At 41.3% G+C, this 14,415-nt stretch overlaps 1 protein-coding gene across 2 annotated transcripts; it reads left to right on the top strand.

The window, feature by feature from the left end:
- Nucleotides 1–4,204: 4,204 nt before the first annotated feature.
- Nucleotides 4,205–13,725, top strand: LOC131980897 (angiomotin-like 2a). Of its 2 annotated transcripts, none has more exons than XM_059345210.1 (10): nucleotides 4,205–4,453; nucleotides 4,975–5,772; nucleotides 6,280–6,448; nucleotides 8,370–8,514; nucleotides 8,862–8,951; nucleotides 10,112–10,407; nucleotides 10,514–10,689; nucleotides 10,831–11,090; nucleotides 11,829–11,960; nucleotides 12,435–13,725. In XM_059345210.1, exons 2-10 carry the CDS (start codon nucleotides 5,054–5,056, stop codon nucleotides 12,518–12,520), a joined length of 2,073 nt encoding a protein of 690 aa, XP_059201193.1. In that variant the 5' UTR covers nucleotides 4,205–4,453; nucleotides 4,975–5,053; the 3' UTR covers nucleotides 12,521–13,725. The 2 variants fall into 2 exon arrangements, with proteins under 2 accessions (XP_059201193.1, XP_059201192.1); XM_059345209.1 differs by having other exon boundaries at nucleotides 4,206–4,453; nucleotides 10,783–11,090.
- Nucleotides 13,726–14,415: the final 690 nt, after the last annotated feature.

Raw genomic sequence — 14,415 nt, 5'->3', positions numbered from 1 at the left:
GTTGGATTGTTATTATTGATGTATTTATTTAAGCAGCATTTTACTGTTGTCCAAATAGGGCTCATTTAAACTACTTAATATACTGTTATGAGGTTTAATGAAAAAACGTCCAATCACTTTAAATGTATGGGGTGCAATGGGGTGCATTGGGGTACAGTTTTTAAAGATCCAGAAAATCAAAATCAGAACAAACTACAACAAAATTGAACAGCAACAAAAACAAAAATAAAAGTTACAGTGCGGTAAGAATCAGTTGATTTAATCAAAGGCAGCGTTAAACATAAAAGTCTTCAAACTTGATTCAGAAGAACTGAGAGTTGCAGCAGACCTCTTTCAGATAGATGATACACGGTGCAGAAAAACTAAACACTGCTTCTCCATGTTTAGTTTTGACTCTGGGCACAGAGATAAATCTGGGAGTCTTTTGGAAAACCATCAAATTGGGCGTTAACTCCTAAATATATGAGTGCATGAAAGTGAAACATCAGAACTTTCTTGAAATTCACAACAGAAAATGCATAATGTCCAATGAATCCAATGTGATGTACAGACAAACTTAAACAGCAGACACATGGTGTAATATTTTAATATATTATTTTATTATTGTTTACTTTGCAGGCACATCGGTGAGTTTGAAGTCAATAAAGTTGTATAAAGTTTGTCCAAAGACCTTATTTACACCAACAGAAATAGTAGTTTGTGTCTTTAAATGCTCCCCCTTCGTTTTCTTCCTGCCTCCTCCCTTTGACAAAGACATTTTTATACTGACTTTAACACACAGCTCAGATGATTAAATTTAGAGTCAGACTGTTTCCAATTGTGTAACTGGTAGTTTGACTACTCTCTCTGTTGCCTCATTTGTGCTCATGTTTCCACCAAAACCTCAAGAGCAATATGATTTTACTGTGTATAGCAACAACACAATTGTGTTTAATTTTCCTCAAAGCCACTCTTCTTTGCACAAACAAAAAAGTTTTGTCTGCTCTGGAGTCGTCTACAGAAAGTCACTGAGGAATTTTTGTGGCACGCCATTTTAGATGTTCATCTCTTGTAATGACTTTTTGAAAGCGTCCATAATTTTCAAAGAGGTCAGCCTTGCATTCCTTTGGAAGTTCACAGGAAGTGTGACACAATGGAGGACAAAATGGCCAGAGGCGTTGTCCGCCAGCAGAGACACACGAACACCCACACACAGGGAGTAGAGGAAGTAGTGAGGTGGTGTTAAATGACAAGGGCAGACTTTTAAAAAGGTGGAGACTGTGCTGCTTCACAGTGAAGGGGAAATGCAAACATATTCGACTTTGCTGACCAGTCGCCCATGTGAGTGCCGCCCACAGAGACGTCGTGTCTGCATGTTCTTTAAAAAGAGCCGTTTAGGAGCATGCAGCATCTGAAACATGACGGGAATGTGTGTGTGTGTGTGTGTGTGTGTGTGCGTGTGCGTGTGTGTGTGTGTGTGTGTGTTTAATTGTGTGACCATTGTCAGTTCAATACCAACTCAGTGGCTCTATAGATTTTTAGGGTTAATGAAATAATCAGCCTGAGGCCAGTGGCCACATACTGTATGACAATCAATAACTGTTGTGCTTTGATTGCACCAATTTCTCTACTGACTCAGTGTGCATGTGTTTTGTCTGTTTCTGCAGGGAAAATATGGATGATGCAGATGCAGGATAGCATCTGCAACCCTCCCTCCCTTCTTTCTGTCTCTCTTTCTCTCCCTCCACTGCACAAAGACATGATAGTCTGTTATGACTAAAATGTCTGCTATTTAAAGGGCCCACAGTAAGAGTCAGAGTCCCTGTCTAAAGTCCTCGATTCAGCAGCAGTCAGGTCCAAGCGGGTAATAAATAGCTCTGTCTTGTCTTTTGGCTCAGACAAAAATAAAGCCTGTCATAAAGATTTGCTTTCTCCCTCGAGGCGGGAAGTTTATATCTCCATGTGTGTTCAGTGCTGTGCTCTATCATCTGGAGAAGATGCAGAAAGAAATGTTTCTGTATGACCAAAGAAACAACTTCAGTGGAAGCAGCGTATTCTCTTGAATGGTTTGTAAGATATATTATTAAATATGACTGTTGTATTTAAAGGTTGCTCTTTTAAAAATGGTACAGTTGCTGTTTAAAACGTGTGGTTTCGGTTGTGAAACTGAGCTACTAGGTTTGGTTCACAGGTGTCTTTTTCACTGGGGATGCTGGAAAAACCTCTGCACCCATTTTTGAAGTGACTGATTTTGTTCCCATCATTCTATGAGTATAATAAAAAAACCAGCTTACTAATTCTAAAATGACCCAAAAATGTGCATGTGATGCATACTGATGTTTCTGCTGCAGTCATCGATGTTGTGCATTGTGCTGAAGCCTTTAATGCACCATAATACATTCTCTTTCCCATCATTATCTACTTTCAACTCATAAATTGATCAGCATCATTATTTATAAAACATGTTTTTTTCATCTAAACCCTTATGTCTCCACTGCTTTTCAATACAAAGTAACTCCCTTGGTTGAGTTTAGGCCAAAAAAATACTTGATTAGGTCGGGAGAACAGAGCAGGGTTTGGGTTAAAATAACAAATTCCACACACAACTATTGGACACAGTTACATTGGTGACACAGTTTCTAACAGACGGAGACAAACACCAGTCACCTTGGCAAAAGTCCTGTGTTTATTTGACCACTCTTGCCCCCTATTTATACGTCAGTGGACAAAAGGTAGTTTGTTATATATGAATTTCAGTGTGTTACTTTTGTAGGAATATCCACAAACTGTGCATGAAAACAGTGTGACAGTGGGTGGGTTAAGTATCCTCCTGGCGGTCCAGCCGTCTGTCCATGTTCTGTGTATCTCTGCAGGAGGACGACCCCCGCATGTTTGAGATTTGTGCCCATGTGTGGCATTCTCTAGGCTCTGCTCTGCACCGTGTAGTGTGATGTCGGGCACAAAGAGCCACTGTGTTTGTAGTAATGGGGCGCATGCAGACTTCAGATTCCAGTGGACAGCTGCCACACACCACACACACACACACACACACACACACACACACACACACACACACACACTAAGGCATGCACAGCCTCCACACACTTTCACAGACAAGAGTTTTTCCTCCTCCACAGTGTCCTGCAGTGAACGGTAGGAGCTTGAATTCCTCAGGACACCGAAATTACAAACAAGACAATTTCAGGAGTGCAAAGGTCAAAGCTGTAGAGCTCTCTTACATATTAGAGAGCAACTTAATGGAGTCGTTTACTCAAGTACAATTCTGAGGTATTTTAATTATATCTCTTTAAACAACTATTTAGAGTGAAGTATACTTAAAATAAACGTATAAGTAATAATAATAAAAAAGCTTTTTTACTTCACTACATTTCTTAATACCTATAGTTATTACTTTTCAGGTGACAATTTTACATGCAAAACATGTTATCAGTATGAATCATTGTTGTTTACAAAACCAACAACTCTTTGAGTAGATCACATTGGCTCTACTTTGACTATATGCAACATTTAAATTGGGGAGACTGGAGATTGGTTGGCACACAGCTATTTTGTAGTCCTTTGAAGGTCACAGAAACAGCAGTTTAACATAAAAATGTTTGCTTTCTTGAACTGCACTCATCTACTGTGCTAACCTATCTAAAAGTTGTTTTTGAGTGTATGTACATGTCAGTTTTATAGTATCAAATTTTGAAGAAAAAAAAACGTAACATATTGTAATGATATCTCTAACAGTCGACAACTCTCACCAATACAATCTAGATTGATAAATAGCACTTTATGTGAGAGGAAAAATATTTATTTTTATAGTTTGATTTTGGGTGAACTGTCCCTTAGCCCCTAGGTAATAGTTTTTTTTTCTATCCAAACTTTGCACAGAACTCTTACTAATGTTTTAACAGTGAGATATTACACTTGTACTTAATTAAATGATGTAAATACTTCTTCAAGCACTGAATGAGTTCATCAGAGAAGCAAAAAATAGTGCAAGCACCAACGCTGCCGCTGAAAAAGTCTCACAGGCCATTTTTATTTATGATTTACTGCCAGAAAACAGGACATATTTTGCCTTTTCACCGAGCATTAAAAGCACTTATTCTGAAAGCTCAAATACCCTATAGCTAAACTTCTTTTTAACTCCTCATGGTAATGCTAAATCGCATTGCTGCCTCCCTCCTCCCCCCTCCCGTGTGGTTTTACGCTTTTGATCCCAGAGGGACCTCGCGTTTTACATTCCTGGCATTCCGACCTCAGTCCCTCCTCGGTTACTTATTATCGCCGCCTGCTCTCTCCACAATCATTTCACAGCGAGGGAGGACCGCGGCAGCCCGTCCGGGGGGAGCAACATGAGACACGTTTGACTCGAGAAAACTCATGGAAATAGTGGAATTTAGTGGATTTATTTTTAAACTTCGAGACCGAGAACAACGTTTGGTTATGATGAGCGCGTGAGCTGGTAAGAAGAGCGTCTCTTTCCCTTACTTTAACACAAGAGAAACAAATAACGAGCACAAACATGAGTAAAGTAGCTACATCGAAACTTCTAGTTCAAACTTTTTCACATTGAAGTATGTTGTGAGGGAATTAAAAGCTATTTACGGCGTTTAAAATACAACAAAGGCGCTTTAAGAACAAAGATGAAGTTATTTTACAATGCGGTTTTGTGCGCTTTTGCTCCCCCATGAGATTGGAATTTTTGGCGCATGCATTTTTTTTGCCTGCTGTGGAAAATGTCTCCACATCTCTGTGTTGTCGCTGTTGTGTTAGTGAAGTCAAGGATTCTGCTTTTATATTGTCTTTGAGCTAAAACCCTTAATCAGAAAGTTTTTTATATTAAAGTCAGTGTTGTTATTGCTGAGGCCTGCATGCCTCAAACAGCCTTTCTTCTGTGTGTGGCTTTATTAGTAGTATTCTTTAATGGTTTTCTCATGTTATTCATGTTTGGCTGATGTGTTCTCTCATTCTGCTTTGTTCCAGGTTCACAGCTGATTTATTAAAAAAAATTTAAGATAACAAAGAGCCCAACAGTCTTTAGAGAAGATAACAACAAAGCATTATGTCGTCCACTGAAGAGCCGTCTGGCACGGTCCTGCACCGGCTCATCCAGGAGCAGCTGCGCTACGGAAACCCCACAGACACCCGCACCTTATTAGCCATCCAGCAGCAGGCCCTGCGCGGAGGCAGTGGAAGCAACAGCGGACCCAGCAGCGGAGGCGAAATGGGCAGGAGCCCACGATCCTCTTTGGAGAGTCTCACCCAGGAGGACCCTCAGTTCCCTCAGCTCTCTGCGAGGCAGGAGCCCCAGGGCCAGGAGCACCAGGGCGACTACCATCACTCAGAGAGCGGCTACCAGCTCTACCAGCTGCATGGGGAAGAGCTGCCAACATATGAGCAGGCTAAGGTGCACTCTCAGTATCTGGCCTCTCATTGGGCCCCTACAGGCCCCATCAGGCAGCTCCACGATGAGCTCCTGCATGAGGGGGCCTTCCATGAAGAGGCAGATCTGATGGAGCTGAAGTGCAGCCATGTGCGGTCGCTCAGCGAGCATCGCATGCAGATTTCTCTGGAGAGGAATGATGCAGCTGCTAAAGCAGAGGCCATTAAGAGCACCTCTCACAGCTACCCCGAGCTTCCTTACTATGCACCCCAAGGCCTTCAGAGCACGAGGCAGAGCCTGGACAAGCGCAGCCCGCCTCCAGAGTACTCAGCCCCCATCCAGGGCCAGGGATTTATCTCTCATCAGGTCCAGGAGCCTGTGCAGGCACAGCAGCACAGGTACAAAGACGTCTTCAGAGAGTGCTTGATCATGTGTGTGCTTTTGAAACTACTTTAACATGACATCATTTTCTGTGGTGTAGTTTTTGTGCTAGAGCCAGGCTAGCAATCATCTTCCAGGACTTGTCATTGTGTTTCACATGCGTAAACACATACTTATCAATGTGAGTCACACCGTAGCCTGCGTACCGATTTGCTTCTTGGAATACTTAGAGGAGAACAAGTCCGGCCCTGTAGGTGTTTGTAATGCCTGGCATAGTGGAACAGGATAGTTTCACATGCTTGTGTTGCCTTGGATGCTTTTACAAAAGTATGTTCCTGATATAGGCTTTTACATTCTTTACACTGGCGTCAGCTCGTCTGCTCACTGACAAGAATAGAGTGATTTTTAGCTGCATGTGCTCAAAAATGAAGTTCACACACATTTAGCTTTAGCCGGCTGCCCCCACACTTCTTGATTCAGATGCAGATATGAGCTTGTTTAACTCAACAATGTCTCTCTCATAGGTATGTCCAGTCTGGTCAGCCAGCTGAAGTCCCCTGCTACAGCACATTCACCAGCCTGCCACCTGCTGGCTTGGAGGAGCCCAACCAGGTGGAGCTGCTGCTGATGGAGAATGAGAGGCTAAGGCAAGAGCTGGAAGCCCACAGGGAGAAGACTGGCCGTATTCAGAAGGTAAGGAGAGGATATCCATCAGAGAAAATCATATTATTTTCATTTATTGCAGCTGAAATCTCTCACAGGTCAAACTAGCTTTTCATACATGTACACAATTCAAAATTAGAGGTTGTCACAATATCCGCAACTCAATTCAGAGGGATATATTCCAAAGTTAATTAGTTGCTGACCAGCCAGACATCATGGTCCATCTCAGCCACCTGTCTATGAAACACAACCCCAGTCAACAGTTGTCTCCCCAAAGTCCAACTCCAGGCACGCTCCCTCATCTGGATGGGACAGATGAGATCAGCAGCTGCTACCTTCTCATACCACAGAGGCACAAACAGAGGTCACAGCCTGCTACTGTGTTTACACACGCCTTTCATTGTGGAGCTGACCTTGTGGAGGCCAGAGTGTGTTTGTGTGTGTGTGTGTGTGTGTGTGTGTTAGTTTCAGGGAGGCCATAGTTTTTCAGCGTAATCTAGGGCTTGTCAGAGTGCAGTCGATCAGGTTGTGACCCGCACACACAGCTGATGGGCGGTGGGGGTCCGTGGCAGGTGGTGGGCTGCTGCATAAAAAGTGAAAGGTCTCTTTTGTTTTTTCAACAAACAACACTTTTACTACCTTCTCTTTTTGTGTCCTGCTTGTTTTTGTGACCGAACAGACCTAAAATTAGGGCAGGGCAGTTAATCTAAGTTAAATTATGATTTTGGCTTCTAAGGATTATAAAACAAGAGAAACAAGATAAAATGTTCATTGTGCCACATTCCGTTAAACAATGATCCTCTTTTTTTGATTTGTTATAAATGCAACACACCCCTTTCTTTACAGCGATGCACCTTCGCACGTTTTTGCAAAGTCACTGACTGGAATATGTTGAACATAGTTACCAAAATCTTGAATATACTTTGGAGTTTGCAGCAGTGCATGACACTATTTTTTAATGTAATTTATTTTGATTTAAATTTTAATATATTAAACTTAACTTAACTTATTCATTTTTATATGGTTTATTTTTATTTATCATTATAATTATTTATTTTGAATTGAATATATTATATTTATTTATTTTTGTTTAATGATTATTTAAGTTAAAAAAAAAACACTGTTAAAAAATTTTTTATACACAGTTCCATAAATGCATGATGTTCCCAAAGTCAATGAGTAATCACGTAAAATAGTGGTTGACAATAGTCATATAATTTCTCCTATAATCAAGCAGCCCTAACTAAAATAAGCATATTTTCTTGTTCAACAGTTTCAGAGAAATTTGACACCTCAGCCAATCTTTGTAAAATCCACTCCGCTCTCTGCTGGAGTTATGTCACATGGCCATTGCCTTGTCTCAGCCTAAAAGAATGATAATTACCGGGGTTGGAAAGTTTTCTCCGTCAGGCCGCAGCCCTGAGTAAACATGCCTGTGTGACTGCTATAATGGTGGGTTTCTCTTTGCCGTTTCCACAACCCAGGCACAGGCATGCACACCTTCCCTCCACTGGCAGCCTTCCCAGACCTCTGTGTGTGTGTGTGTCTTTGTGTGCATGTTAACTTGTGCTTGGTGATGTGTTGTGTACGTACGCGCTCCTGTGCGCTCACACACCTGGAACTAGAGCTATCAGCCCTCAGGAATGTAGATATAAATCAGTCTCACAGGGAGTGGTGCTGGCTTGAATTCCTTCTCAGAATTATACCCCCCCCCCATCACACACACACACACACTGAGTGTACTGTATACACACTGCCACATATGTACCCATATCGTACCTATATGTATAACTATGTACTGTAACAACATGAATCAACATTCCAGCTCCTCCCTGGCATGTGAAGTAGGTTAACCAAAAATTCCACTTCTCCACCTTCTCCCTCTCTGTATTCCTTTCCTTCAATCTTCCCCCTTCTGCTCTTCTTTCCACCCTTTTCTTCCCTTTTTCAGTTGGAGCAGGAGATCCAGCGTATTTCAGAGGCCTATGAGACATTGATGCAGGGCAGTTCTAAGAGGGAGAACCTGGAGCAGACACTGAGGAGGAGGCTAGTGGCTGAGATCAGGAGGCTGCAGGACTTCAACAGAGACCTGAGAGGTATGGACTTCTGCCATGCAACGCACATAACAGAGCCAGGCTGATATGGGAGTTTTGAAGCTGTAAAGTGATAAAGTGATTTTTTTTTTTCTGGAACAAAAACGACCCTTTTTATGTGGATTGTGCACCAAATTGCACATTTATGACTATGCAAAGGTACTCCGAAGGCTGCACCCTTAAGCAAATGACTGATACATACTATGATACATACTCATATTTCTGTGGTAGGCCGATTTTATAAATCAGTCTGGCTCTACACATCATACAGCTTCAAAGTATCCAACCATAAAATCAGATTCAGACATATTTCACATGTAATTTAATTCTAAAACTTTGTTGCATTACAGAAAACTTGGAAAATGCCAGAACGCACGTTGCAAAAGAAGTAGAAGCAGCCGACCATAACCAGCACATCATGGCGAAACTCCTTGAGCAAAGTAAGTATGTCACATTATCGGGCTTGACTCCTATCCCCGGCTCTCTTACATCCTCCTTTGTAATCAACATGCTTGATTGGACCAGATCGCAGCATAGCATGGGGCCCTTTTTGTAGCGAAAGGAATCCTGCATGCAGGAATTTCACTTACGTAACCTGCGCTTATTTGGTGAGAAGGCTTAAAAATAGGGAATTCAATCCACGCACCTCTCTCCAAGGGGAAATGAGCGGGCTCTAAATCACAGAGCAGCAGTGGAAGTGGTCGAAATGAGGTTCCCCCACCTGTTGTTAGTGTGATTTATATTGTCTGTTTAAGGAACTGGACTCAGGCAGAGTGGTGGTGTTTGTATGGCCTTGATGAGGAATGCTATGTGCTATGTGGGTCAAAGGGATAGGGCGGCTTTCTCCCCCTTCCCCTTTCCTCCTCTCAGCATTCCAGGAGTGCTTCGCTAAATGAAGAACACGGCCACCATGTAGCAACTCTGGTACTTATTACTGTGGTTGGACTCAGGAGGGAAAAATTATAGATTGCTGCTCATGTGTTTGAGAGAGAACCTCAGGCAGATTTGAAATGATTTTATATTTCATCTCATAGCACTTATTTCCAAAGTACTATCAACCCTCTGAACCCCATAACCTGCTGATAGATTTGGAAGCCATGTTTTCTTTGAAAAAATCCCCAAAATTACACTCTTTATCGAAGCCAGTGACTTTAAAGGCTCAAATAATCATTGGATTTTTAAATTCAATAAAGTTCTTCAATGCCTCCATTAGGAAAAACAACAAGCTGAAGCTAAAAATAGTGAGATTTTATCAAAATTTCCAAAATTAAGCTATTTACGTTAACCAGATCCTGTAAAAAACTAAATTCTGTGCTGCGCAACTGGGATGTCATGAATGACTCTACTTAGACCAGCAGTTGCATGACAAAACATTTGTGATATGTATATATATTATATTTATTGTGTTATACTGCACAAATGGCATTTTGTCTAGCTATGATTGAGGTGCAGGACTTAAATATGTCAGTGAAAACAAGGCAACAGTCAATAAAATGTGATGGAAGTTAAAAAAAATGCCCTGAAGCTGCTTTAGGGTTCAGTGGGTTCATGTTCATCAAACGTGTGACTAACCTGCCAACTTACTTTTCCTTTGTTTCAGATGAGGAGCAGAACTTTGAGCGGGAGCGTGTGGAGCGGGAGCTGGAGCGATTGCGATCCACAGCGGAGGAGCAGAGTCTCCGGGCGAAGCGGCTCGAGGAGGCCCTTGATTCAGCTCGTGGGCGAGGTCGCCAGCTCGAGGAGGAACTGAGGAGGAAGAGGGCTTATGTGGAGAAAGTGGAGAGACTTCAGAGTGCGCTGGCTCAGCTACAGTCCACCTGTGAGAAGAGGGAGAGCCTGGAGATGAAACTGAGGACACGACTAGAACAGGAGCTGAGGAGTCTGCGGGCACAACAGGTAAATATCCTCTCAGAGAAAAACAAAAAATGAATTCTGTACTGATTCATAAGTAAATTTAGTATTTCTTACAATTTGTTTCAAATCTTCTCTCCCTCCATTGCAGAGGCAGTCCCAGCCACCAGGAGTGACCATGAGTTCCCTCCAAGAGCGCCTGCATGAGCGTGAGGAGCGAATCTTGGCCCTTGAGGCAGACATGGTGCGATGGGAGCAGAAGTACCTTGAAGAAAGTACCATGAGGCAGTTTGCGATGGAAGTGGCTGCCACTGCCGCGGCACAGAGGTAACCATTTTAGACTTTTGCATGACATTCGCCACATTTTTCCAGCTCATTTGAATTTGAGCTAAACCCAGGACGTTATCTTCTCCTCTGCAGAGACACCACCATCATTAACCACTCGCCTTGCCACTCCTCTAACAACAGTTTCAACGAGGAGCTGCCAGTGGCCGACTACAGGAATCAGGAGATGGAGAACAGGATTCGTGCTCTTTACGCTCAGATCTTGGAAAAGGACGCTGTGATCAAGATCCTTAACCAGCGGCTGCATCAGGACCAGGGGCGGAGAGACGAGCAGAGTCCTCGCGCAAACCTCCTGAACACAGCGGGGGCACCTCTCCGAGCCGCCTCCTCCACCCCCTCCATTCCCTCCATCAGCACAGCCAAGAGCAACACAAGGATAAGAGGTAAGCAGCCGACTGTACTTCTTACATTACAAACACACACTGTATATTCAATTCAAATACACTTCTGATGTAGTTTGGAATATTTTTGATTTTTTTGTTTTGTTTTAGTCAGTTTTTTTTATTTTGTTTGCAAGTTTTTTTTCTTGTGATTTTTTCAGATGGTTCTGTTTTTACATGTATAGTTTTCAGGGTTTGTACAAAGTCTCGAAGGTTGGAAAAAGTCTGATTTTAGCCATTGTGTTAGGGATAAGCTTAAATTTGACTATACTTCATCTTCATAATCTTTCATATAAGCTAATAATCTTTTAATATTTGACCTTAAAAAAACCCTGTCATTATATTAATAGTTTCAAACCAGAAGAGCTAAGCTAGCTAATAGCTTGATAAGTCCTATGTTGATCCCTGCTTTGGATATTGGCAACATTTAAATAATAATGATCAAAACACACAATTAAAGTCGGTATAGACAGCTGGTAAAATAAAGCAGTGCCAAGATATATTGATTACTGAAGATTTAGATGTGATGATAAAGGCTTCGAGAGGCTGTAAATGTTTAGTTTAAGTACCTTGAAAGTGCTTGAATCTTAATTTCAAATAGCCTAATGAACCCAGAGTTTTAGTTCTAGTTAAATTTATTAACCCAGGTGCAAGCTGCTAAAAAGTCACATTTTTTGTTCATAAAATCTCTGCCATTGATGAGAGCTGGACACACCACTAACAGTCACTCTTGTCTCTTAGGTATGAATCTTTCAGATGATCAGACTTTGCCAAACCGTCAGTTCTCGGCTCAGTCTGAACCTGGAACACTAGAGCGGCAGGTGGAGGGAACGAAGGCCAAAGAGGCTGCCAGCACAACTAAGCTCAACAGTGGTGAGTAATCTATCAAATATGCATGAGTGTGTTTGTTTACAGCGGCCAATAACCCATCTGATAATGCTCTCAGTATGAAGCTAGAATGATAAATGATTTGCACACATGAATCCATCACACAAAACACACACACATGCAGCTCTTAAGTACACTCGTCATGAAAGGAATTTTGGACCTCAACTTCATGGATGTTCAGATTGATTAACCATGCTGCAGCTTAAGCAGCCAATCAGATAGCCTCTGTCCAGGTCATGGTTCATAATGTGGGCTTTGAGGAATGTGCATGGTTAGGAAATAATGCGGATCTGTTGACTGAGCATATTTACCAGAGTGGTGTGTTTGAGAGTGGAAAATCTCTGTTAACCTTTAGTCATTGATAGCTGAGTGTATATGGGACATTTCTCCACTGTCTTTTGCCTCAAAGCATTTCTATAATTATTCATATTATTCATTCTTTCTTCTTTTTTTCCCCAGACAAGGCAGTGCCTAAGAAGTTGCTCTTAAACCCCTTCAGAGGCCTGGATGAGCTGGAGTCAGAGGCAGTGGAAATCTTCATTTAAAAGACTGAGAGGTGGATTTTGAATGAGTGAAAGAGAAAAAAACTATTCTGAGAATCTGTGAAGAGTGCAAGTCTTTGAATAGAGACTGGATTAAATATTGGATGCAAGAATGTCGTGGAAAGAGGCCAACGCACGAAAAAAAGGGACTGTTTTCACATTTTTTAGAGGCAGAGCTGTGCTCCGACTCACTTGCTCTCACTAAGCTGGACAGCTGCAGGCAGTCTGCCCGGCTGGGAGAGAAAAGATGAATCTTAAGATGAATCTTCTGAGGTACTTGGACAGTATTGTGGATTGTTATAGGGCAACTTGTTCTCAGAGAGTGGATGCCAACATATTTATATAAATATATATATATTATTGCTGCTTTCCCTTCCTTTATTATGTCCTTTATCTCCTCCCCCAACCCAGTGAATTAAGAAGCTACATATTTATCTTATCTGGTTTCCACATTCCCCAAATATTAACTTAAGCCTCTTCTAGATAAATATTCAATAAAAGGTTATCTATGTGACCTCCATTCCCCTCCTATCCAAAAAAAATGTCAATCTGAGTAACCTCATTCCCATCACATGGATCTTATCTGTTTGGAAGACTTCCCTTTGTTCAGTAATTTAATTAACACATGAAACACTGCTGATTTAAATGCTTTCGCTGTCCATATTTCTGAAGCACTAGTAGCTGGTTCTGCAAAGGCTCAGAGGTGTGTGAACAGTGAGATGCATAATATATAAAACACACACCAGACATGGTGTTGTTTGTAATTTTGAAAGGGTGTTGTTTTCTGATGACTTTTTCCTTCTCTAAGTATGTTTGCATGTGTGATTACAGTATGTGAGTGTGTTCCCTGATGTGGTGATTCGGCTGGTTCGGTCACCACTGTGGGATAAAAAGTTGAAAACTACACCGTGTTGTTTTTTTTTGTTTACTGTGAGCTTTGAACTAACAAACAGGTTAATTATTATTATTATAATTATTATATTTTATACAGATGTTTGTATTGTTATTTTAGATAAGATAGTGCTTTGAGCAGGATGCCAAAGAGTTTTATGTATGTTTGTTGTAAGTTATGTGTCGACAATCACGGTTATGTCAAGCTGTACACAACCAACCAAGACATTTCTGTGAACTTCAAACAATATGAAGGTTTTTACAGTTGAATTCATGCAACATTTCATAAGGCAATAAAATATTCTAATATACTTTAACTGGCTCTTTGACTTGTGTGTTTCATTTCACTCTTGGACTTTTTTTCTATTGTCTATGTATGAATATAAGAAAATGTTGATAGTATTTTGAGTAACATGATATTATGTTTAGCAAAACTAAACATAAAAAATGCAGTTTTTGCAAAAATATCAAAAGGTTTGTATCAAAGAGATAGCACAAAAAAGTAGTACTAGGATGTTAGATGTTACAGGGACTTTAAATGCAAATGTAGATCCCACTGTTACCTTTTTATAAAACTCTGATTTCATGCATATGGTGCTTTGTTCTTTATATTATCTTGCATCATACCATGTCGTATTGCCAGATTCTTGCCAACATGTAGCCCTAATTTGGTGACAAAGTTTGACTTAAAATTGCTTAAAGTGTTAATACAGTTTTTCTGGTAAATGTTGCCTCCTGTTTCACTCCCTCCTCTCTCATTGTCACCCTATCTCCTCATTCCTGTCCTCTCATTCCAGCACAGAGAAGAGTGCTCTTCATTAATGAATACCAGAGCTGCATTCTTTTGGGTTCAACTTTCTCGGGTGGCCTGCTCTCTTGTTCTCTTCTCGCCATGAAGAGCATGCTTGACATAGATCACATTCTCATAGGGACACGTAACCCTATAAGTGACAAAGACAGGTTTCTCCCAGATTAGCTGCTAATGCCTTTTGAAATTCCTGTGTGCC

This window comes from Centropristis striata, chromosome 11 (assembly GCF_030273125.1).
Source record: "Centropristis striata isolate RG_2023a ecotype Rhode Island chromosome 11, C.striata_1.0, whole genome shotgun sequence".
NCBI lineage: Eukaryota > Metazoa > Chordata > Actinopteri > Perciformes > Serranidae > Centropristis > Centropristis striata.
Note: the sequence above shows the minus strand (reverse complement) of the source record. Positions and strands in the feature narration are given on the sequence as shown.